This window comes from Ixodes scapularis, unplaced genomic scaffold, assembly GCF_016920785.2.
Source record: "Ixodes scapularis isolate PalLabHiFi unplaced genomic scaffold, ASM1692078v2 PGA_scaffold2__306_contigs__length_199485367, whole genome shotgun sequence".
Taxonomy (NCBI): Eukaryota; Metazoa; Arthropoda; class Arachnida; order Ixodida; family Ixodidae; genus Ixodes; species Ixodes scapularis.
The window spans coordinates 198,278,571-198,302,872 of NW_024609857.1; the positions used below are offsets into that span (position 1 = coordinate 198,278,571).

General features: G+C 47.2%; 1 protein-coding gene across 1 annotated transcript in view; it reads right to left on the reverse strand.

Moving 5' to 3' along the window:
* LOC8039133 (serine-protein kinase ATM) overlaps positions 1-24,302 on the reverse strand; it is a 397,758-nt gene that overhangs the window by 95,529 nt on the left and 277,927 nt on the right. Inside the window, exons 41-45 of the mRNA XM_040208992.3 lie at positions 19,539-19,672; positions 13,646-13,741; positions 10,337-10,459; positions 6,001-6,199; positions 2,202-2,354 (exon numbers count right to left, since the gene is read on the reverse strand). Of these exons, the coding sequence (XP_040064926.2) occupies positions 2,202-2,354; positions 6,001-6,199; positions 10,337-10,459; positions 13,646-13,741; positions 19,539-19,672 (705 nt within the window). The remainder of the gene's footprint in view (positions 1-2,201; positions 2,355-6,000; positions 6,200-10,336; positions 10,460-13,645; positions 13,742-19,538; positions 19,673-24,302) is intronic.

The window sequence follows — 24,302 nt, forward strand, 5'->3', positions numbered from 1 at the left end:
AAACTATGCCACTCCGCTCCGTCGCCAACTGGTTCCCAAAATTGTATGCAAAATATAACTGTCCAGCATACGACGAAAACAGTCTAGCGGCACAAGCTTGCCAGGCTGGCCAACAAGGTACAAGCTAAACACACAGAAAAAAAAAAAAAAGAACCTGAGCACATCAATGCAAGACATCACGAGCCAGGGTCAAAAAGTTCTTGGAGCGCTTCGTGCAACGACTGAACTCGAGACAAACAAGCGCGCTGTGCGGGTTCAGCGTGCAGACATTGCCTTCTTTGCTTTAGCTCACTTCACTTCATCAACTTTCTTTCGCGGCAGATTTTTCACGTACCGGAGTCCCTCCCAAAAGAAAGCCTACCGAGAAAACCTAGGTAATCAATACTTCGACACAGAAGTCTTTGAGCTAAAAAGGGATTTTGTAGTAGCAAATTAAACAAGAACAGGAATGTAGATGAACATGCGGCAGTATTTAGTTTAATTTTAGAAAGCGCCATATCTGCAGCGACGTGGAGATGGCAACACCCGACGTCGCGCAACTACGGTGACTGGCATGCAGGGACCAAATATAGTTTTCCCACGGACGTTGCTTTCAGGAGCGAGTGCTTCAGCTCACGAAGGAACTCCCGCCGTGCAAAAGTGTGGTTTCGTTTCATAGCACGATGGCATGGCTGGTACCCCAGCACGTTAGCGTCGGAGAGCCGCACACGCCCGCGTCTATCTCTAAAAAAAGAAAAACGAAAAAAAAAAGAGCGAGACGATTAGGACGCGGAATGAGACATGACGGGAAAACCATGCAAGACCGGATGAATGATTGATGCACTGCAGGTTACTTTGTGCCGGGCGGCCGCTTGCGCCACCTAGCTCACCGCGTGCTCAATTACGGTACTCAGTTTATTTTCGGTTTAGGAAGGCAACAAAAATTGATGCTTTGGCGCAGGCTTGGCGCAGATTACCTATACCTTGGCAAAATGTAGCAGGATGTAGCAGCGTTAGCCCCTTGGCATAGTTTGGCGCTATTGGCGCAGCAATCACATCACTGCACTGAGTGGTGCAGGAAGTGTCAGTGAATCCATAGGGCCTATTGGGTGGCCCCAGTCTGACGCACATTGCTTGCCACTTTCTACAAAAAATAAAACCTGCTCACACATTCTTGATGTGACGGCAACATCGGGAGATGAAAAAAAATCATGAGCCATATTCCACTCTGTGGAGGTGGGTGACCAGCGAAGCTGTTTAGCACACGACACAGACCCTGCCCGAGGAGCCCGAGAAAGCTTGACACGCGTGACGGGACCACCACCCCGGTAGAGCAGAACAAAAGGAAACTAGGCACGCAAGTGCTTGGAACAACGACAAGGAGAGGGTGGTGCGAGCATAGACATGGCCGATGCGAGTCGCACAGCGGCAAATCTTTGAGAAACCTTTATTTACCTGAGAGTCTACTAATTTTGAAAATGGTACCTATTGATAACTAATCTACCGAATAGACCTACTGGTAAATTACCAAAGCATCAAGGAGCCTGCATGGAATGATGCTCCACGGTGCCGGCAGCAGCAACTGTTCTAAAGTCTTGCACACGCGTTCGTCAACGCTTTTAGAGCAAAGCTGTCTATGGCTAGGTTCTGGCAGATTATCTCCGGCGACAAGCAAACCGTTCTCCTCTCCACCGCCGCCGCCCCTTTCCCCAGTCGTGTATATCCCTCGCCCCACGTGGCGTGTCTCTTCCCCGACATTGCGCAATGCCGCGCGCTCTTCGGTAACCACCTGCGAGTCGCACTAGAGCCTGCACTGTGCTTGGCGTAGTAGCGCTATAATAAAACGTCTCTCTCTCCCCCTGACATTATGCAATGCCATGCGCTCTTCAGAGTGCCAGCTTCGCTGGACTTCCCTCTTTACAGGGGGGAAGTTGGTTATTTATTTTGAATCTTTTATACGGGAAAGGCGTGCGAGTGTGGCGCTGGCGTCTGCAGCAGTAACCGTTCTAATGCAAAAGCTTAAAACAAACGGCATCTTGCACGCGCGTTCGTCATCGCTTTATTTTGGTTATTTGCTTCAAATCTTTTATACGGGGAAGGTGCGACTGTAGAGCTTTCAGTCACTGCACACGGAAAATCGACGGAACCTTAGCCATAAAAAGCTTCGTTGTAAAAGCAAACTGTAGGGGAAAGAGCTGGACTCTGCCGGCCGGGCGTCCCACCTGCTGCTGCAACTGTCCGAGCAGCCTCCAGAGCGTGTGCTGGGCCTCCGTGCAGTCCCCCATGGCCAGCTGGATGCGGGCTCCCTCCAGGGTCCAGCGCCAGCCCTGGCGGGGATCCTGCCGCTCCAGTTCCTTCAGCGACACCTGCGCCAGCTGAGCAGGTACGGGCAAGCTTTTGCGGAACCCAAACACTTGACCGCCCTTCTCACGGTGGATCACGCACTCGCAATGTCCGGCTAGTTTGCAGGGGAATTTCAGTTATTCAGTCAGGTATTCTGTTGTCTCAAGTTCTCCTAAATTTTCTACAACTTTCAGACAAATGTGGGTTTGCTTTAAAAAAAAAAACACTGAAAAAAAAAAAATTTTGGGGAGTTTCATACTTTTTTTGTAAATTTTCCCACTAAGAGAAAAAATTTTTAAAACAATATTCACGCTCTTAGACACAACTTAGGTGGGGACAGCCCTCTCTGGGCCCTGCCCACAGAACAGAGCACCTTTTCTCGGCTCTCAATGGTTAGAGAGACTATTGACGTATGAAATGTTCATTCTAAAATTGCTTCTCCTTGACGGAAGAGTATTCATATCGACAATATTTTTATGTTTGAGAAACAAATAATCTAGATAGACACATTATTGTTTTAAAAAAATATCCAGAGCTTGCCTTTCCGCTTCGGCTTCGAAGGATAACAGACATGGCTGCCGGCGTTTACAGCATGTTCAACGAGCGCAGCTCACTGAGCTCGTTTATTTTTATGAGTGCGAGTAGTTCTGCGTTCATCATGGTGTTTAGAGGAAGACCTCCTCAACTGACCTAGTTTGCAGCAAACAACTGTCGCAAGATGTGCCTTCGGAAGCACTGTGCGAGTGCTAGTTTTCGTAGAGGGACTGACCTAAGCCACATGTCTCATGTCAACTATGTTGCTGGGTCTGACTGGAATGGTTTTTTTGTGTGTGTTGGGGCTAAATAAAGACGTTGGCTCCCATAAGAGCGGCCCTGTGGGGCTCTGTGAACTGTGCAACAGCTGTGACTGCAACTGTGGTTTAATACCGAGAACATACCCACATAGGCAAGAATTTGCGAGCCAGTTGGTTGGAGGCAAGCGGGCGTTCGGCTGGCATATTACCTTTGTCTAAGTTCCTGTCATTTTGCTTCGAAAGGCAAGTGGATCTCAAGTGTTGCAGTGCACCTGGCCTGCCAAAGCAAATATTTTTACGGCGAACCTGAGCTCCCCTCAGGTTCGTCGGGTTTTAACTGCGTTTTATCTTCCCCTCCTTTTCCTTCTGACATCTCCCTTTCCTTCAACAATTTTTATGCTTCTTCCAAGATTTGCTGACGTCTTTGGGGGCAGTTCATTTTCATTCTTGTTCGCTACTAGTTGAAAAGATGTGTTCTGTGCTCCGTCATATGTGTTTCTTCTTTCGTGTCTAAATAAAGGAATCACTATGCATTTCTGTTTTTCTTTTTATGCTAAATACCGTAAAAATCCGAATATATTACAAAGTCTTTTTTCGAATTTTGCCATGTAAAATTTGCGGCTTGAATTATACACGGGTCCCAACAATTTTCAGCTTCGATGAGGCGCGATCTAAAGCAGTTTGACGTAGTTTCGGTTTCGAAGCAATATGGCGTTCAAAACAGCTATCATCATCATTAAAATCACGCTGTCCGAGGCGCCACCATACGTCCACGCTCCACAGTCAGGCTAGGCAACGGTGTCGGCGCAAAAACAATACAATACTGGGCCGCCTTCAAAAGAAAAGTTCTTTTGGTTGCGGAAGACATCGGTAACAGTGCTGCCGGACAGCAATTCACCGTAAATGAAGGCAGCATCCGCGGATGGAGATGACAAAAGCAAGCTCTGTTTGCAGGCAACGGAACGAGAAGAAGCTTTAGAGGCCCAAAAATGGATGTTCGCCGACATTGAGGCAAGTCTCAGCGACTTTGTAAAAGAGCAACGTGAAGGGCACCTTGCCAACCTCGCTGTAAACATTGAGCTACTGCAAGGGAAGGCGAGAGAACTTTGGCGAGCCGACATTGGGTTGCTCGCTTTATGCACTGCGCCAACTTTTCACTGCGTTGGCGCACGCTCGTCGCTCGCTCTTTAAAGAAGTGCGGGCTTTCAAACGCGTTCGACACTGAAGACTTGCCCAACGCCTTTGGGTGAAGGCGTTGGACAAGGAGTCTGATGACAGTGATGACAGCGGTTAAGGTTCAATTACGACGCAAATAAAAGCTTGTCTTAACACTTCCTGGGTTGTATATTACGCGGTCCTTAAAATGTTTCGTATTATACACGGATAAAACTTGGTTGTTTTTTCGCGGTCCCCAAGTCACGCCTCGTATTATAGTATGCGGGTTTTTACGGTACAGTTTTGCCAAGCGCGTTTTCGGAATGTTCGAAGCTCAACGCGAAAAATCCTCGAAGTCAAGTGCCAATGGTGCTATATGCCTGCGGGAGTCCATTCGATTCAGCAGACGTGTTTGTCCCGCACAAACCACGGTTTGTGTGTCGTTTCGGCTGGATTTTTTATTCTTTTCATCATCAATTTATTCTTTATTTTATTTTTTCTTGCTTATTTTATTTTATTAATTTTTTTCTCTTATTTATTATGCCCTTAAGGGACATTACGCAAGGGGGGATACAGCACATTGACATAATAATAAAAAGAAACAATCAGCGAAACACAAGCAAAGAGAAGAAAGAAACATACCCTAAAATCCCGTGAGATGCTCCCACCCCCCCAAAGGTAACCCACCCCTATCTTTTGCTTCCTTTGCTGCTTTCTATTGAAGACCGAAAGGTAGCCCACTCTTAGTAGCCATAGTGTTTGGATCAATGATGACCTTGGTGCAAACGCGCCTAGTTATCTATGGCGGGATATATGTGGATATTACTGACTGGGACGTACAGTCATCTTTGCTTCATTGCAACTCGCTTTGACAAGTTTGGCAGAGAGACATGATCTAGAAATAGCATTTTTTCGACTTTTCTCGATTGCAAACTGCAGGTTTTCACTCCTTATTTTCACTCAATTTTAGGTGGCATATCTCTCGGGATATTGTGGTAAAAAAATAGATTAAAATCAAGAAAGCACGTGCTTGCACACAATCAAATAACAAGAAATAAAATAAATAAGAAGTAAAGCACAACTATGCAGACAGTTATTTCTCTCCGAAATTTAACAGTATTTGCATAAATAATCGCGCAGTTAGCAGCCTCGTTCTAAAACTAAAATTAAACGAGAGCGGACTGCAACCAGGCACACGGTGAGGCTATGTTCTAGGTAATATATTCCAGTTTTAAACAAAGTGAAAAGGAGTTATTAAATGTGTTAGATCTTATTTTTATTATTCTATTTTTTATTTTATTCATTGATTTTTTATCATATATTTGATTTATTTTATATTTATTTGTAAAACTTTTATTTGTTTATAAATTTATTTATACATTTTTTTTTATTAAGTCATTTTTATTTCTTATCTTTGTCCAAAACCGTTGGCTGCCACTAGCCCTATTGCATTCAAATCAATATATGGACCCCTCCCGACCAGCTGTGCTAGCAGCTCAGTGGCCAGACACCAACTCAACTCTGTTACATCACGTAACAGACTTGAGTTAACAGAGTTGCAAGTGCTGCATCAGTGCCACTGGATTCCCGTGACGCCTGAGCTCCTCCATCTCTCCCTTCCTCTGATCTGGGGCTGCTTGCACACATTTCTACCTCTTGTCGAGACACGCAAGTGTCGCTAAGAGATGTTCCCTTGCAGTCCCACGCGCGGGTGTGCACGGGGCCTCACCAGTGGACGGTTGTTGCAGCGTGCCTGGACGGTGTAGTGCAGCAGCGTCGTGGTGAGTGCTGGGCTCGCCTGGAGGGGCTGCAGCTGGCGCAACACCACCCCCTCCAGCCAGGACACCGGCTCGGAGAGCTCGAACCCCGCACCGGGATGGGTGGCACGCTGCTCCCACTGGCCAAGCACGTCTGCCTCGGACAGCTGCCTGCATGGGGGACGTGCCCTCTCAACTCTCTGTTGGGATGCACACCATTTCCCCCACAGTTCAAACCGTCAGTGTAACAAAATTGGGTCAAAATGCTTCTCAATTTAGCCAAACATACTAACCCAAGTACGGTTGACTCCTGCTACAACGAAAAGGTTGGCACGCACAAAAAATTTGTTGTTGCAGAGTACCCACAACAACAAAATTTTGTTGTTGCGGAGTTTTTGCAACAAAGTTTTTCGCATGTCCCGTCAGTTTTTTGATGTAGCAGGAGTCAACTGTTGTGAAATCGGCCAACAATGAGATATTACCTAGTTGGGATGGCGCTCAACCGAGCATTAATTCAAGAAATAAGCCAGCCTGGAATGCTGGTGATTTTATGAAAAAAGCCCGGCATGATGCGATTCTTTAACAGACGGACAGCAATTACACTTCAGCAAGGTCATGATGGGTACCGAGAATGATATTAATTTGCCTGTAACAATAATTTGAAAAGCGACCATTACCTGGGATGGGAGCGCCGAAGTAGTCTTAAGTAGCGTCGTCTTCATTATTTGAGCAAACGACATTGTGACGCACTGTAAAATTTTTGCATTTACACACTTCGTGAAAATGCCAAAAGTCAACTCCGAAGACCGGAGCAGACTGAATATGACACGCCACCCCCGCATTGTGACATGAAACGTGACTAGCACTCGCTATCGGCACGCTCGAGAGCAACAGCAGCGCATGTCGCGACTTTGTTGCTCTGGTCATCGGTCACTTGTGCTAATCTTCCTTTTAATGCGAAAGCATTAACTGGTCTCATAGAGTGAGCCGACATCAGTTTTGAAAACACCCCGAACGGCTCTTAAATCCAAGTCAAGCCAGCTCCCATTTGCCGGTTAGCCACGATACCTTTTACATCGCTTCGATCCCATTGGCTAGCGCGCGTCGACCAGGGTCCCATTGCTAGACACGCAGCGCCATGGGGTGGCTGGTCGTTGAAAGTGACGCTGCGCGTCACTTTCAACGACCGGCCATTTTATGGCGCTGCGTGTTTGTCAGCACTAGAGTTCCTGTATAGGCTCCCTACGGGAGCCATAGTTGCGAATCTGTTTTCCACGTGCCGCCGCGCCGCTATTCGCGGAGATTTGATCACATGAGGAGTTGGATCAAGTGCTGTGCAGAAAAGTAGACGTTGCACGCGCCCCGGCGTACGTTCCCCTGCTTTTGAGCGCGCCGCGCGCCTCAAACGCACGGCACCGCTATTCGCCGAATTCAGTCACGTGACGAGCGGGATCAACATGCCGTGCAGGAAAGGCGGCGCTACGGGGATGAATGCACAACTCTGGCTCCCGTAGGGAGCCTATACAGGAACTCTAATCAGCCTCAGGTCAGCGTGCCAAATCGCGTATAGCAAGAATAATGTACATGATTTCGGATTCAGAACTGATAAGAAGTGCTTAGGTGTACAGAGCGTGACACTGTTAGCGCAAACAAGCGATTGCCGGTTTTTTCAGTTTTTCTCTTTGAAACCAAGGGATGTCATCCAAGTTATTGTTGTTACGGAAACAGCTTATTTAGTTCTATAATGTAAGCAATAAAATTTCGTGCTCGCTATTACTATTTAGAAGTAAAGTGCAAAAATGCGCCGATGTCGTGTTTGCGCTAACAATGTCGCGATGTGTACCTCAATCTTTTGTTGCCGCTGTAACGAGAAACAAGTTCTTAAGAAAAAATTCACCTTTAAAAATAAAAATTGTTTGGCGTATCATAGGTGGGGACATCAGAAAAAAAAAATGTATTCAAAGTGGGTTTTATTAATGCCAAATGTATAATTGAGGCAACAAAGCCTTTTTTTAAACAGCCTGTTGTTATTGGGACATATTTAAAAAATAAAAGCACTCAAGAAAAAAATTTAATCATTCTACTTCTAAGGCGAAGACGAAACACCAAATATAAACAAAACAGTGAACAAGGGGCGGAGAAATATTGCGAAACAGCGAAACGCCGAGCACCCTTGCCGAGCACTCTCTAAAAATCATGCGTAGACGACACCAGAGAGAGCGGAGGCATGTACGTAAGAATGGACAAATTGGTACAACTGCACCCTTTCTATCAGACGGAACTTACGCCGTCTAGCCAAAGCTTTTAATTCAAGTGAAGTCATCTCAAATTAAGCCAGATGCACGCACGGCGTTATTCCGGTGCAGCCGTTGCGGGACGGGAGCTCCTAGTGTCACTTCTCCTCTCCCTCTTTGCCGAGAGGGTGGGGCTTCCCCGCTATTTTTAAAGTCCTTTTACGACTGCTCCGAGCATCATATTCCAACATTGTTTCATTACTCGTGGTCCCGAGGTCATGGGCAAACGATTCGAGTCTTAGAATGACAAAATCATATTTCAGAGCAAAAAACAATGGCCAAAAATGTATTTAGGCAGTATTTGAAATATTGAAGTTTTTGTATCAACCAACAAATATATCCTCCTAAGATGTAATTAGATACTCAAAGTATCTTAAACACAAGTTTCAAAAACTTGCATTTGAAATACTGCTTATCCCTGGTCCTATTCAATAACCAAGTATGATTCATTCATCTGCAAATTTTCAAATGGTGCAGTACTAATGACATTTTTGTGGAATGATGTCCCATGCCTCGCTCATATGCCCTTATTAGGCCATGGAGGCTGTGGCCTTACAGTTTGCCAAGTTATCGTAAAATGGAGCATCATACCGGGAGTTTCTTTTCGCAGAGCAAAGGTTTACAATGCTACAGCTGTTGTAAAATGTGCGTGCACAAAACCTGAGATAACTACAGCTGAACCCGGATATATCGAATTCAAAGGGAATCGTAAAATAGTTCGATATATCGATAATTCGATACACATAAATATGTTAACTTAAGCTCCAGTTGAAATTTCCGCCAGTCTCTGGTAATACCGAAGGCCGTGACAAACAGGACCTTACTAAATATAGCCCCTAAAAGCCACTAAATACAGGAGAGTTTAGTTGGTGAAGATCGCAAACACTGCTGCGTTTATGCGACGGTGTTTGCGATCGTTCACGCCTGGCCACGACCTCCACACAGCACCAGCGACAAAACACACAAAAATAATTAAAAGAAAAAAATGAAAAAATGGAAAAAGCGAGCAGCATAAAAAAAAACTCTCGATCCATAGAATAAAGTTAAGCAAGCAACAAAAAAAGAAACCTAACTAAATTCAGGCAACAAAAAAAGAAAGGCAAAAAAAGTAAAAACGGGCAAAGCAAAACTAGCAAAAGAAAGAGGTAAACGAAGCTAAGGCGTTCAAAGTGCGATTGCTCAACAGTTGTTGTCGACACACTCAACTTGACGAAGACTTTGTTTTTGCTTCTTTTATTTTGGGGCTAAACAGTTGCGCTATGACAGCGGTGTTCGGGGAAAGAGAGCATGCTATCATTCCAACAGCGAGCACTCCCTGCCCTCCCTACGTGCGCGCGTGTCCTTTTTCTTGGTTTTGCCAACCTCCAACTTTTTTATTTTTTTTTTTTATTTTTATGGCTGCTTTTTTGTTGCATATCCCCATGTGCGTATGCTGGCTTGGCGGTCTGCTATCCCCGCCACGCGAGCTGCTCGCCGCCAACGCAATCCAACCGCGGGAGAAGCAACAGGAGACTGTGCTTGGTTCACTATATATCGAGTGTTTCTGCAATGCAAGTTCAAAAACAGAAAAACACCACTCCTATACAATTACATGTGATTTTCAAGGGGATGTTTGGACTGTTCGATATAAACAATAATTCGAAATACCCGGGTGGGATATAACCAGGCTCCACTGTACTTTCCATTCGTGTAAAAACATAATCCGCGACGGTACTGCTTCTTCACTGCGGTGCACTTGTTCTTTTGTAGAGGTGTGCACACCCAAGGATTAAACATAATTTGCCGTAAGAAATTTGCAACTAAGATTAATGTCATAGTATTTTGAGAATTGAATCAAATGCTATGTCAATAATTCAATAAACAGCTTGCAAGTTCAAAACACTCGCGCACCTAAAAGACAGCCGAAAAGTTACCACAGTTTTATGGAATTCCCACAACTTTCTCTTAACCAAAAGCAGAAGAAATTGTCCGTTTTCGGTGTCCCGAGGCCCGTGGGCAAGACCGCTTCTCTCACCCGCGGAAGAGGGCAATGCCCTCCTCGAGCACGGAGCACATCTGCAGCCTGGACAGCAGTTGGCACAGCTCCTGCGTGGATCCCAGGTGGGCCATGCCTTGCAGCTCGCCACTCAGCCATGCCCTGCAGGGTCCGACAAGGAGCGCTCAAGATCAATCTCCCTCCAAACGAAAAGAGAAGTTATGCCCTTCACTCCCAACAAGAGCCTTTCGCTTAGAGACCCAAATCTTGAGAAACATGATCAGAAACGAGCAAAGATCCCTTGGTACACCCCAGCAAACTCAGGATTAACTCGGACCACCACCGTCAGATTACGGACACCTGGGCTGAGATTTGAGCCTGCCTACTCAGGATCTGTACGCCGGCACATTGCCTCGCAATTGCCAACGCGGCAAACATCAGTGTATTACTCAAAGCTAGTGATGGGGCAAAACTTTTTCCGAAACGGGGGTTTCGGAAAGTTTCGAAAGTACGGCCAAATCTCGGTGTGTTTCGGAGGGTTGCCAGAGTGGCCAGGACACATTATTGAGCATTGCAACTTTTTTACAAAACAATCCTATAAACCAAACTAAAAAAAAATTGCACAGCCCTTCCACTTTACGTGAAGATGGAGGACCAGCAAAGCGGTTATCTTTACGAAGTCTAGGAAAATGCCTAGAGGACAACGTCTACGATGACCTCAAGGACGACTTCTAGGATGACCTAGAGGACGACTTCTACAGTCGGTTACAAGTCAAGAAGAACGCGGCAAATGCCTTTCAAAGAGAATCTTGTATTCCTCCGCCACCAATCGCGTCCCGTTGTTTCTGTGACGTCATGACCTGTGCGAATCAATTTTGTTCTTGCAAACAAATATTTTCAACATGGCTGCCGGGGAGATTTTCTACGACTCCAGCATCTTGCAGCAATTATTCTGCTCATTACCGCGGTTTTTCACTTACCCGAGTGTATGTTGCTAAGTCGTAACAGCGTCCACTTTTATTCGCAATAGGTCCTGCGCGACAGCACGAGAATCCAGCGATAGCATTGCCATCGAAAAGTTTGATGCGGGAGTAAGGCCTAGCATCATGCACACGTCAGATGCCGACTGCTTCGTCTGCCTCATGCTGCGCCTCAACATCGTGACGTCATCGGCTTTTCTTTGCAGTGGTTTCCATGGAGCGACGATAAAATGCAGGGGTCACCAAACTCTTCTCTATGGGCTCTGGGCAGGGTTCCAGAGGGTGCCACCGTTGGCTGACCATCAGCGCCACCGTGGCCAGATGAGCCAACACTGGGACGGCTAAAATCGGCAGCGCTACCGGCCTACCCTTGCAAAATTACGTTATTACCATCTCCGAGCGCTGTGTTGTCGTAAGCTACACTATCAACTGTTTTAAGAATGTATAAAACGTTAAATATATAAACGTGCATGCGCGTGTGGTTGTGTCGTTTTAGAAGGAGGGAGTTTTACTAGGTTCCTTCTTCAGTAGGTAGAGACAACCCAAAACGGGAGTTAGCAGAACAAAATTGAACTTCCTGATATTACGGCCAAATACAAGTGAAAGCAAGTAGACAGGGCAGTTCTTTTCTTTCTTTTTTACATTGTTTACGTGCGCGTCAAGATAACAAAAGCGGAGACTTCGTCGAGCTTCCCTGCTCTGCAAAACCGGAACTAAAAGAAGAGTACCCCCTTTTTACTCTTACTCACCCTTTTTTTCCAACTGAGCTTTTCTTGCACGAATAGCTGACCTCATTTTGGTGGTCAGCTTGTTTCCAGTCCCCTCTTTGACCGTGTTGAAGACGATTACGTTGTCTGAGAAATGTGTTTTTCGTGCAAGCTGGCAGTAGCTTGGCCGGTGTCGTACGCAGTTGCTCGTCGCAAGCTGGTGCTCGTTCTCGTCGACTGAATATGCTGTTCACTTTTACATAGAACGGAAATAAACGCCGCATGGATAACCTTTTCTCGTACGGTAAGTACATTCTTTTTTTAAATTATTTCTCGAGTCAACTGTTTTCTCACAGCGGAGACAAAGTTAGAACCGCATAGACACAGGTCGAAATAGGGCAACTATTTTAGGCAGCTACGCGATCATGCTAAAATTGCAAACGACAGTCTGTTCTGCAATCGGCGAAGCGGAGAAAATGCTCACTTCGGTTTTCGGTAACTACTGTTAAGACCGGTTATAACGAAGTCAACGGGAATCGGAAATCACTTCGCTATATTCGCTATTTCATTTTAACCGACTTCGGTTATAACGAAGTGCAAAAGGTAATGGGAAATCGTGATCGCTTCACTGTAGCCGCTATTTCGTTATAACCGACTTCGTTATAACCGGTCTCGACAGTACGCTCAAACGTCGACAAAACGTTGTTCGATCAAGATGTGTCTGCGGAGCAGAGAGCAGTGAGAATGTCAAAGGACTGATCTGACTCGACTCATCGCATTGAATCCAAAAACAACGGCGGGCTTCGAGCGCATTAATTCCAAATATCGAGTCAAATAGCGCATTTAGAAATTCACCTCAAGTCACGCAATGTGAATGGAATGCTTATTATACACATTTTACAGCATTTATTCACCTCCAACGGCGTTGCATTTTCCCCGGCCTGGACAGAAACCTGCGGAGCTTCACACCTGCTAAGCTTCCGGGGTTGCGACAGTTCGGTACGCAAAAGAGCCTACAGCTTCGGTGTTTGCTCTTCTGCGACATCTGATAGCAATGTTAAGAATAAAAGACCAAAAACGCACGATTCAACACCTTGAAATTGATGCGTGAACAGCCCCATGAGCAAGCAGGCTCGGTGCATCGGCATCTGCAACGGCGCTCAGCAAGCTCTGCCCTCCGTCACCCGTTTGCTCCGTCTTCTTTGCCATTTTCCCAGGTTGCCGTTTGTGTCACGAGGGTCTCCCCGCACCTCCACATAGGTTCCGATGCCTTCGGCACCTGGCTTTCACATAATAAGCATGGTCGGCCGTCGATACAGTCGGAATAATCCGGTTGAAAACGTTTCGATCGGGACCACGTCAGATTTGGATAAAAACGATTTCATTACAACGAGGAACTACCTTATTTACAGTTTGCTGCAGCCATAGTTGCGATATTGCAACACTGCAACAGGTTTACACTAAACTGCAATTGAGAGTGAAAAGAGGAGTACCCGCTTGGGTCGGTCACTCTGCATTAATTCGTTTGAGGGTCCCTAACCGTGTCCAACGCCCTCTCCCCACACTAGCAAAGTGCAGTGTTTCTGCTTCCTCGTAAACGGCGGTGAAGAAGCGGCTCCTCAAAAGCACGGTGCAAGTTCCCAGCAAGGAGGCCCACTTGCCTGCACGTGCCGAGGCCGCCGTCCAGGCCCTCTTCCTCTTGGGCAGCCATTGCGGACAGAGTCGAGAAGACGCCTCGATGGAAGCTCGGTTCTCCGCTGCAAAGAGCGCGGGAAGTGCAGAGATGGAGCTACTCTGTTTAAGTTCGACCGCAGCCGAACCTACGATCCGACAAAGTCCGTCAAGCGGCCCCAAAAGGCGTCGTCGCAGCGCTCCTCGTCTTCATGGGCCCATCTCCGGAAAAACTGAAAACTGCAGAGTCGTGGCACATTCATTGCGTGCGATTGGTTTAGTTGGTGATAGCAGACGCACAAAGACAATTAGCGCCGTGACGATTCCACGCTGCTCGACTGGCTCCGTCGGATTTTAGCGCAGTCGGACTTGAAGTGAAAGAGAGGCCGTACACTTCCGGTTTTAACCGGAAAAAAAAAAAAAAAAAAAAAAAAACACACACATTTGCTTGTGTCAAAATTACGAAATTGGCTAAAACAAAGGACTCTTGTAGAGTAAAAATTTTTGAAATTTTTGCTCTACCAGAAAATTTTGGTCCCAGCTTTATAGTGCTGACAAAAACTGGTAAGCATGAAATATACCAGGGGTATATTTCATGCTTACTGGGTTCCGGACTGGGTTCCGGAACCCAGTGAACTGGGTTCCAGAAACCACAGGGGTTCCACGAGCTGGTCTCAGGAGTTCCGCAAACACCCAAATTGTAACCCCCCTCCCCTCGCCCCCCCCCCCCACGTTGCAGTCTGCACAACAGGACCATGGAAAGCACCTTCATCTCACTTTGCACTGACATTGCGATTGATATGGTGGAGATATAATGGAAGCAACACAAGCAAAATGGCCTACAACTGTGCATCTGTAGCTTCTCGGTCGGCAAGTATGAGAGGGGGGGGGGGGGGAGGGAGGGGGGTACCGCGGCAGTTTTTGAGGCTTCCTGGGCTGGTTTGCTCATCTTGCGGCCGCAGATGCGGCTGCGGCCAAGAGGGATTTTTCTGTCACGTGACCAGCTCCACAGGGACAATGAAGTACCTAGCGTCCCTGCCTAATGGCGGAGAAATCTGTATGGCTTCAAGCGTGGCAACTAAGTGTCCTTGGTTGCCACGGTAACTCACCGTCCTAGCTAGCCGTGACCGAAACATTCGTGTTTCGAATGTCGCGTACCAGGCTATCTCCTTGAATTGGTAGCCATGCTTAAAACCAAGCACAGATTTCCAGGCGACTTTTCGTAATGTGACGTAAGAAAACGTGTCTGTGTGAACGAGCCTATAGATAGACGAAAAAATGGACGCATAGCGGCTGTTGGACGGTGCCTTGTGCCACCTAACCCAGGGGTTTCGGAAGCGGGGGGGCAGGGTGGGCTTGAGCCCCTCCTGCCCTCAGGACCGGGCTGCCCAGCCCCCCTCCCCCTCCCTTTTTTTTTTTTTTAGTTTGTGTGTTTGCAGGTTGTCTGGTATGGGCCTTCGGCCTATCTGCTGTACCTCCGTCTCTCCTGAGCCGAAACAAATGAAATGACCCCTTATGCATGCTGACCTACCGCCCTCCACACCTCCGCCAAGCACAAAAAGCAGCGGGGCGACGGAGAGGCTTGCTTGAAAAGTCAAAACCAGAAGAAAATGACAGGCAGGACTCATGAGCCTGATTGACAATCAGTTTAGAGCGAACAAAGAGGGGACAGCGAAATGAATGGATTCCGACAAGACGACGTCGGCGAGTGTTTGTCCGCTTCCCCCGTGTGGAAGCAAGAAGCCCAAAAGAAGCATGGTGCTTCTCTGGCCCGCGGACAAAACAGGCAGGCGGTACTACCGCGGCGCTTAAAGGCCATCATTAGGAGAGGGAGGGGGCTGGTGAGCTTGAGTGGGGATTTGGGAGTGCTTAGAAAAGGAGAGTCTACGAGCTCCCAAATTTGACAAGGCGCCTTCGATGGCGAAAGCTTTGCGCGCATGTGGCGTTGTGCCCGCAGGGTGGTGAGGTATTAGGCGACACATGTTTACAAACTCAGGACAACACAACACAAAGTCTCAAACACAGCTCTTATCATTCAGCACCTCCCTTTTGTGATGCCCCCCAACTTGCATTGCCGCCAGGAGTCCGAAGCGATCATGGTCGATGTACTTGACCCTGAGGTACATACCGATGTATGCAATCTCTGCCTCCAGTTGAGACATCCGATGGCCCAACATTGCTGTGTTTGAGACTTTGTGTTGTGTTGTCCTTTTTTTCCCCCCCCGAGTCTCGGGGTTTTGTCCAAAACTTTTAACACTTGTTTGTCTATGTCTGCGTTAATACATCATGCTTCCCCGAGAGTCCCTAAATGAAGCAACGTTTTCATTTTTAGACATAGCCAATCTGGCATAGGCACAGCTGCGGTTGATATGTAAAAGTTGGTATAGGAAAGAAAAAAAAAAGAACAGATGGTGCGGCTGATATCAGTGGTTATCCAATCATAGTATGAGTTGTCAGTGCAAGCTTCTTACTGTTATTTTACTGAACCATTGTTTTACTTTGTTTTCCATGGATATGTGCGTGAATATGCAAACGCGCTGCATTAATATGTTTTCATTCCAATATGGCAATTAATGTCAACCTGAAACCAACCTAACCTTGAGCATTTCGGAGATGTCGAGCCCCCCCTCCAAAGAAAGACTTCCGGAGCCTCTGATCCTAACCACATTTTATTTTTTCTTACTTCAGATTATATTGCTTAAGCCTGTTTACTCAGATTTAACACCTATGTGTTTATTTATGTGAAATAAAATCCCGGGTTCCCCTTTTCTTCCTTAAAATGAAAACCAAATATCGCAAAATGCCCCTTTTCTGAGATATACAAATATTTATAAAAGAAAAGTCGCAGTGTTAGGTCGTGCTTTTAACAAGAAAAAAAGGCATGCGTGGCTGTAACTTTGGTTTTTACAGCAGACCTGTTAAGGGCTAGGTTCCCCAGGATCGCGTCCGGTATCAAGCGCCTGTCGGCACAAACCTACCTGGACAGCTACCGCCATCTATAAGCGACGACGGCAAACACACAACCAGTCTGGTTGCCACCATCGCTTGTAGATGGCGGCAACCTTTCCAGCTATAATAGAAGAATGGATAGTTGGGTGCATTGGTGGGAATTTATCGTAGGAAACAGCGCTAAAAACAGACGACGACAAGGAAGAAGCACATGCAACGAGCGCAGCGCTCGTCACGTGTGTTACATCGTCCTCGTCTGCTTTGCACGCTGTTTTCTACGTTCTTATCAGTTTCGGTCTGGAGTTAGGATGGGTCGGTCGCGCGCCCTTTTAGCAAAAGAAGACTGGCTGCAGAAGGAGCGGCGACGTACGCAGCAGTGCGAATGGGTCCGCAACCGCCGCAAGGCTGCTGTCGCCTCGACTTCCACTGCGTCGAGCGCTTCAGATTCCCTTGCCAAAGAAGAGCACATCGCTCGCGTGGAAAGCCGCCGCCGAGAACAGAACCAGCGATGTAAAGGGTGCCGGCGGGCCAACGCCACGGACGACGATCGTGCCACGGAGGCCAAGCGCACGCGTGAGGCCCGGGGACGACTGCACTCCACGTTGGCTGAACAGTTCTTGGGCGCGACGGCGAGGTTCCAAAGGGAGTTCGTGGAGAACCCACTTGGCGTCACGTGCACCGTGTGCGACTGACTCTGGTTCGCTGGTGACGTATCCATGATCGGCAGCGTGTCGAACGAAAAGAAATGGGAAACTGGCGCGTGCGCGTTGCGGCAGTGTATTGAGTACAGCTCCGCTGGTCTTCCTTCTTCACGAGAGTGGAAAGGCTGAACTTTTTTTTGTGATGTTTGGGGTAGATAGATTACAGTATAGACCACTTACAACGTAACCGCTTATAGTGCAGGACCGGGTATAACGCGGTTTTTTTAAACCACCGGTTCGCCTCCCATAGAACTCTATGTAATTACATACCGCTTAAAACGCAGGCGCGCGAAGGGAAATACCGGTTATAGTGCGGTTTCTGGCACAGCCCGCCGACCGCGCCGACGACCGGAGCAGCGAGCACGCTTCCCTGTGCGACACTAGATAACGGCGCTGACGGCGCGAGCCGCAAGCGTTGCGCAAGCGGCACTCGCGGGGCAAGGAGGTTGCTCGAAGAAGCGCGAGAAGCGAAGAGAGAGGCTTCAGTTGCCTTAGCGACGGAGGGACGCACGCACGTGTCGTTCACGTGCGTGCGTCCCTCCGCTTCCTTGAAAACATCCGAAACAACCGCAACGACAGACCAATCGCAGGTCGAGAAGTGTTCGCGCGCGTCGCACGCCGGTCGCGGGCCGGCTGCTTCTCCGCAAACATGGGATCGGTTGTGATCAATGTTGTGATCGTCGTCTTAGACGGCGTTCATCTCATCGTTCCGCGTTAAAGCGCTATCCTTTACTGTGAATTTTCGCTGTGTGTCGCTATGATAACCCAGCACGTACTAGAAGGGAAGATCCACCTACTCGAGCGGCGATGTCGTGGCGGCGCTCTCAAGACGGCAGAAACGCCCGTGTCGTCGTGTTTGTTTACTTCGACTACAGTGGTGATTTCTAAGCATTTGTGTGCTCGAACATCGCCCGGATTTCTTATTTGGCGCATTTCATGCGTGTGCTCAAGTTCAAGGTATTACTGGCGCGTACCGTATGAAGGATCCGAATTTTCACGCGTTTTCATCTCCGGAGAAAAGTGATTAGGGTTAGCAATCCTGAACGCTCGCAACGTCCGTCCGCAACCCGCGACGCCGCTAAAAGGCTGCGCCAGGCAAAAGCCGCTCATTTCTTTCAAATCTGTGACACACTTGAGAGAGAAGTGTACTGGTCTGGTGAAATAAAGACTTTCCTCAAACTAAGCTTTATTTTTCATCTCACATAAAATAAATTGTTTTACAAAGGTAAGTTGTCTCATGGCATGTATTTTGGCCTGAAAAATTGATGTTTTGGTTATAACGCGGTACTGCTTTTAGTGCGGATTTTCGCGACTCCCGCGACATACGTTATATGCGGTCTACACTGTATATTTGTGCCATAAAATTGGATCTTTAGTGCTTAATATCCAACAGCAACTTTATTTTTTAACTGCTTTTATTTATTTATTTTTTTTTCACTAGAATTTTTTTACATTTTAGCTTTTGTTTCGTACAAGATGCATATCCTGCACCAGGCGCATACTCTGCACATATAATAATCTCATTCGCAGCATACTTTGAAAAATTCCTACAAATAAAATCACTATTCAATATTCGGCTTTTTTTTCTTGATTTGATTTGGTATTCGATTAGAAAACTACTATTCAGTATTCGCACGCCCCCACTTTTCGGTGCTGGTTTCTCACTACAACTATGGTGCCTGCAACGCGTCTCCGACAGGTAGTCCTTCGATTTCCCCCGATGACGTCGTAGAAGTATTGTGCTGTCACCGGCAGCGATGTTGGTGGCATCGCAGCTGTGGCAGACGACACCTGTTCTATTGCAGGTCACTCTCTTGCTTAACGGTCTACAAAAGCTTCGGCACTGCAACCGGGGTTCGGGACGCTGTGACGACAGCGACACTCGTGTTTGCTCCCGCTTTTTGCCGAAACTTCTACGGCCAACCCTCCAGGATCGCTACGTCCAACGGCACGACACTCCGGCTTTTGCAACGCTATTTAATGCCACCTGAGGACCACTTTTCATGCACGGGCAGATAATAGGACGCTAAACTCAGTGGGCGGACACACATTTCAAGCACATACTACAACCGGCCGTCACACGTGGCCATTACAGCTGAACGTTACAGAACTCCGTGGAAATCGGCTCATAAAACATATTATAAAATTCTTAAAAATTATCGCAAATTTTGTTTTTAGGACACGGTGAAGGCTTCTTGGAGCGCCATGTCTAGAGAAGAGAGAAAGTGCTTGCCTGTCCTTGGGCAGCCTGCAGTCCCAGTGGGCCAGTCTCCAGGCGCACTCTGCCTGCAGCTCGGCCAACTCTGGAGACTCTGCCCCCTGCAGGTAGCTGCTCAGAGTGTGGTACAAACCACACTGCTTCAGGGCCTGCCAGGACACAGAGCAGCACAAACACAGTCTTGGATGCAATGTGCTTGAAACTCACTCACAGATTCTGCCAACGAAATGGTGAACTGCAATCCAATCCACACACGACAAATTAGTTACAGCAAAGAAATATTGGCAGAAATTCGTACCAAGGCCTACTCCGCATGCATGCTAGTCAACTTCTCAAAAACTGCTCATACAGCGTATATATATTCTCCTAAATGTTGGAGATTGTTATCACAGGGGCCATGAAACAATATTCAGGCGGCAAGTTGGACTAGTTGGTTGTACATTCAAGTTAAAACGCCTAAAGACAGGGACAGAAGAAGGCAGATGGAAACGGGAAACCCAGAGTGCCCTCGTGTCACGGAGCAGAGCGCCGTTGTATCTCTCACCACGTGACGTTTTCCCCCACACTGGTGTCTAACCAGAGAGGGCTGCGTCAGCGTTAATTGTGCTGGCAATCGACCTGTCGACTTCCATCCCTAGCACCTAACGCAATTAAAGCACCCATTGGGCGCGGTCAGTAGCAGCCCCGGACTCAAGGAGTAACTGAATCCTTCCACTGGACGACCAAAAGTCACTTCCGGTGCACGTAACTCCAGGGCTTCGGAGTCAAGCTCCGAAGCACCGAGTCTGGAGACAGCGCACGTGGAGTCAAAGGAGCTAAAGATGACGTCATTTCCTAACTGGTGACGATTTCTAACGCTAAAAGAGGAAAAAAAAAATAAATAAATGGCGGGATAAGTTGCGTTGGTTTTGTCGCGGGTGTGCGGTTTGCTTGCTTTTGCTAATGAAAAGTGCTCAAGGTAAGATAAATAACGCGTTCGAATTTCTTTTCCAGGTAAAGCTCTTTTCGGAAAATGCATTGGACCGTATTTTGTTTGGAACGTTCACTGACGCCGTGTCTTGATCGCCGTTGCTGGAAACTCGGTGAATATCGACGATAGTCCTGTCTGCGCTGAACAGAGCAAGGCAGGGTATGAACGCGAATTCGGTAGCCGGTTGGACACTTACGCAGAGCACGATCCCGATTGGTGTTTTGTTTGCGTCTAAATCGGGGTGCACGTTGGCCGACGCTCGCTTCGGCCGACAAAACCTTGATCACCAAGGACGGCCGAACATTCCGTTTGTATACGAATATATTTTATAGGAAGTTTGTTATGAAGGACAGAACAAACGTATGGCCTTATAAAAGTATCGCAACCGGCGGCGAGCTCTATATTTTGCATGTGCTGACGACATTTTTGTCAGTTTTTATAACAGTAGCTGCCTTTGCACCGTCATGCGAAGGGCTCGATCACGTTGCGTCACTTCGAACAGCAGCGCTGATGTGTACAATCACCCGCTGTTTCTTCAATGACCTTGTCAAGACTTCTTCAATACCAGCGTCAAATAAAAGCGATCGTGCTCGCCATCGTCTGCTTCCAGTTTATTCGGAGATCGTCTGGCACAGGGGAGGAAGTGGAAATTGCATAGAAGCAGGTTTGGAGCCGCAGTTTTTTTTTGCCGTTCCAGTACTGGAAGCCCTCTCGCTTTCGCGCTGTGGATCAGTTCCAGACATGAAGCTTTGAGGCTCTCCGGTGTGGGCCGCGGCGCCCGAACAAACGTGTGCTTGGCTGTTCACGTCTGTTTTTTTGTTCTTTTTTTCCTCAGGCGCGTAAAAGCCGAAGTCCGAAGTCCACTCGTCGAACAGCGTTCACCCACACCTTCTCCAATTCCCGGTCCGTTGGAAACTTGCGAAAAAGCACCTCTGTGTTGCGCAGTGGGTTGTTTGAGCAGCCCACAGCGCTACAAGTTGCACTCGGCATCTTTCGAGGAACAGCTGGGCAGTCTTGGGCGCTTCAAGCTGCTCGCTAAAACGAGTCTTGGAGTCCTCACAAGCAAATAAACAAAAGGCTATACCGAAGCTACACGGGCTACAGATAATAGCAACGGCTAAACACGCCAATCACGAGCCGAAGTAGCGGTGGTAGCGGCTGAAAGAAGCGCACTCCGCGTAACGCCCGGACCGGAGGAAAAAAAGAGAACGATACTGACATCATGGCCCAATGTTGCTTTAACGATCGGCAACCCGCTGGCAGCCCGCTAAGGAGCAGCGGCTCGCGGCGGGTCGCATTTTTATTATCGGCATTAATTGAGAATGTGGTGTCCCACGGACGTAATATTTTGGCTGGGGTCGTATTTTGTGTCACTATAGCGATACCAGTAATTCATTTCATTTTAAGTTTTGGTCGCAGTTGCCCTTTAAATATTTGTGAAGGGCGGAAAAGTGCTTCCTGCGATTTCATATAAAGCTTGAGATAACTGGCAACCATGAATTTAAGACACAATATGGTCAAGTGTCGTTACTCTGAAGCAAGTTGCCAATAATAGCAACTTGAAGACATTCTCATCCATAAACACTGAAATAGCACAGAATTGTCAAGTCACTAATAGCCATTTGAAGCCAATCTGGTCAGAAATAGCTGCTAATAGCAAACAATAGCTGCTCAAAGCCATTCCAGATAGTAAAAACAAAAATGGCTCATAACTATAGACACGTCACTAATAGCCATTTATAGTCATTTCAAGCCAATTTAATAGAGAGTAAATGCTTGTAGCCAATAATAGCCATTTGTAGCCAGCTTCATCCATAAACACTATATCTGAAATGTATAGCACCATCTAGTAGCGTGCCGAGAGCTACGTCCGCCATCTTGGTCGTGGCAAGAAAACGAAACCAGTGACCCGACAAGCAAAAACCCCACGTAAACAAGCGACCGCGCTTTGTGCGAGAGATGTGAAGCCAATGCGTTGCTGCGTTCCACTGCGCATGCAGTGATAAACCTTCCATTCGTGCGTGATGTGAATGCAAACAGGTTCACAATTTTTTCTTATTTTTATTTGTTACTTGAGACACAGCTTTTGACAGACGATCAATGACAACGCGAAGAAACATGCGAACGTTATCGCGCGGCATGAAGCCATTTACAACTATTGAACTTGGCCCTAACCTTTTCACGAAGTTGTATGAAATTTGTTTCTGAACTTTTTTCTTTTTCTTTCATGCATAATTGTATAAAGTCGGCCTGCGTTTTTCTTGATGCGCAAGCAGCTCAATGTATGTGGACGAGACCAAGGCTCTTAATCGAGGCAGTTTTAATAATCTATGCCACCAACAATAATTGAAGATGCGTATGGTTAACAGTGAACAACAAAAGCTGAAAGCACCACAGAGCTCTCATTCTAACGTCATATATTTAATAAAAAATTAATTACTTTGGAAAGCCAGAAAACAATCTCGCTGCTTTGCAGCGATTTCTATGCACTTGATTTGGAGTCGGCAAACGAGGTTTGTAAAACACCTCTAAAACTAAGCAGGAAAGTTTGCTGTTTAAATATTCTTAAATATTCAAAGCGCGGTCATGTAAAATAGAAAGCACAACAGACACGGACGACATGTCTGTTTCTCAACACTCACAGAGACGGGATTTTGCTGTCTTTTTTGTCGAATGCCATGTTCGATTACATGCAACGTGACATTCGACTTAGGTTCATCGCAACGGTTCAAACTTCGATTTCGGTGGCAGCGAAATCTTCCGCTGCAGACACAGGGTGGAGCAACGTGGGCGGTGCCAACTTCATTTCACTACTTCGTTTTCTTCCTTTTTTTTGTCGCAGCCGAGGTAAAAATTTTGTTTAGTGTAAAGAAGCTCAAGGGGTAGTTTTGAGAAAGTCCAAGCAGTTATTGTGCCAGGGTTGAACAAATCTTCATTAATGACTAGAGGTGTGCGAATATCAAAATCTTTCGAAGCGAATCCAATCGAATAATAAAGGTTAGGAATTGAATAGAATATTTTCGAATACGAATACCGTAATATCCCGAGTCATCGCCCATCCCTGAGCCATCGCCCACCCCATTTTTCGGGCCAATATCGATTTTCGAAAAAACACCGAGTCATTGCCCACCCCTTCAAATACCCCAGCGCGGACTCTGCGATCCGCGAACACTCATCCTACCCGAATGACGCGGCCGGGGACCTTACAGTTGGAGGACGTCCGTGACAAAGTAAAACGAAGGAGGGAAAGACACTTCTTTTTGTTTACGCATTTCCTCCGTGAGCGACCCCAAAGTGGTCGTGTATCCGTGCGAAAAGAAAACGATGGAGATAACAAAATAAGAGTTTGTTAACGTAACCGCGGAGTGTTAGGTCAAAGTCTGTCTCCGCCGAAGTAAGGTCATCGCGAACCCGCTCCTTCTTCCCGCCCGTCGCGACCGCGGTTGCGCAATATTTTAGGCAAAGCCAAAGCGTAAATAAAGCTTTGCTGGAACGTCCTACACAGACGTTTGCAGAGCGTCCCAACCGTGCATTGACAGCCCGCCGTGCACGGACGCACGTATGTACGCACCAAACAAGAAAGTTGCGCAAGAGCTTGCAAGTGACAAGGCGCCCGACTTGGCCCGACGCCAAAGTATTTGCCAACACGACCGCCGGCTTTCCCGCTTTCCCAGCATTGCTCTTGGTCGCTTCTTTGGTCCGCTCGCTCGCTCGCTCGTTGCACCTGGTCGGTTTTTCTATTTTCTTGTAGACTTTTCTTTCTTTTTTTTTTACTAACTAGGAGAACATAAAGGTGACATTCTTTCACG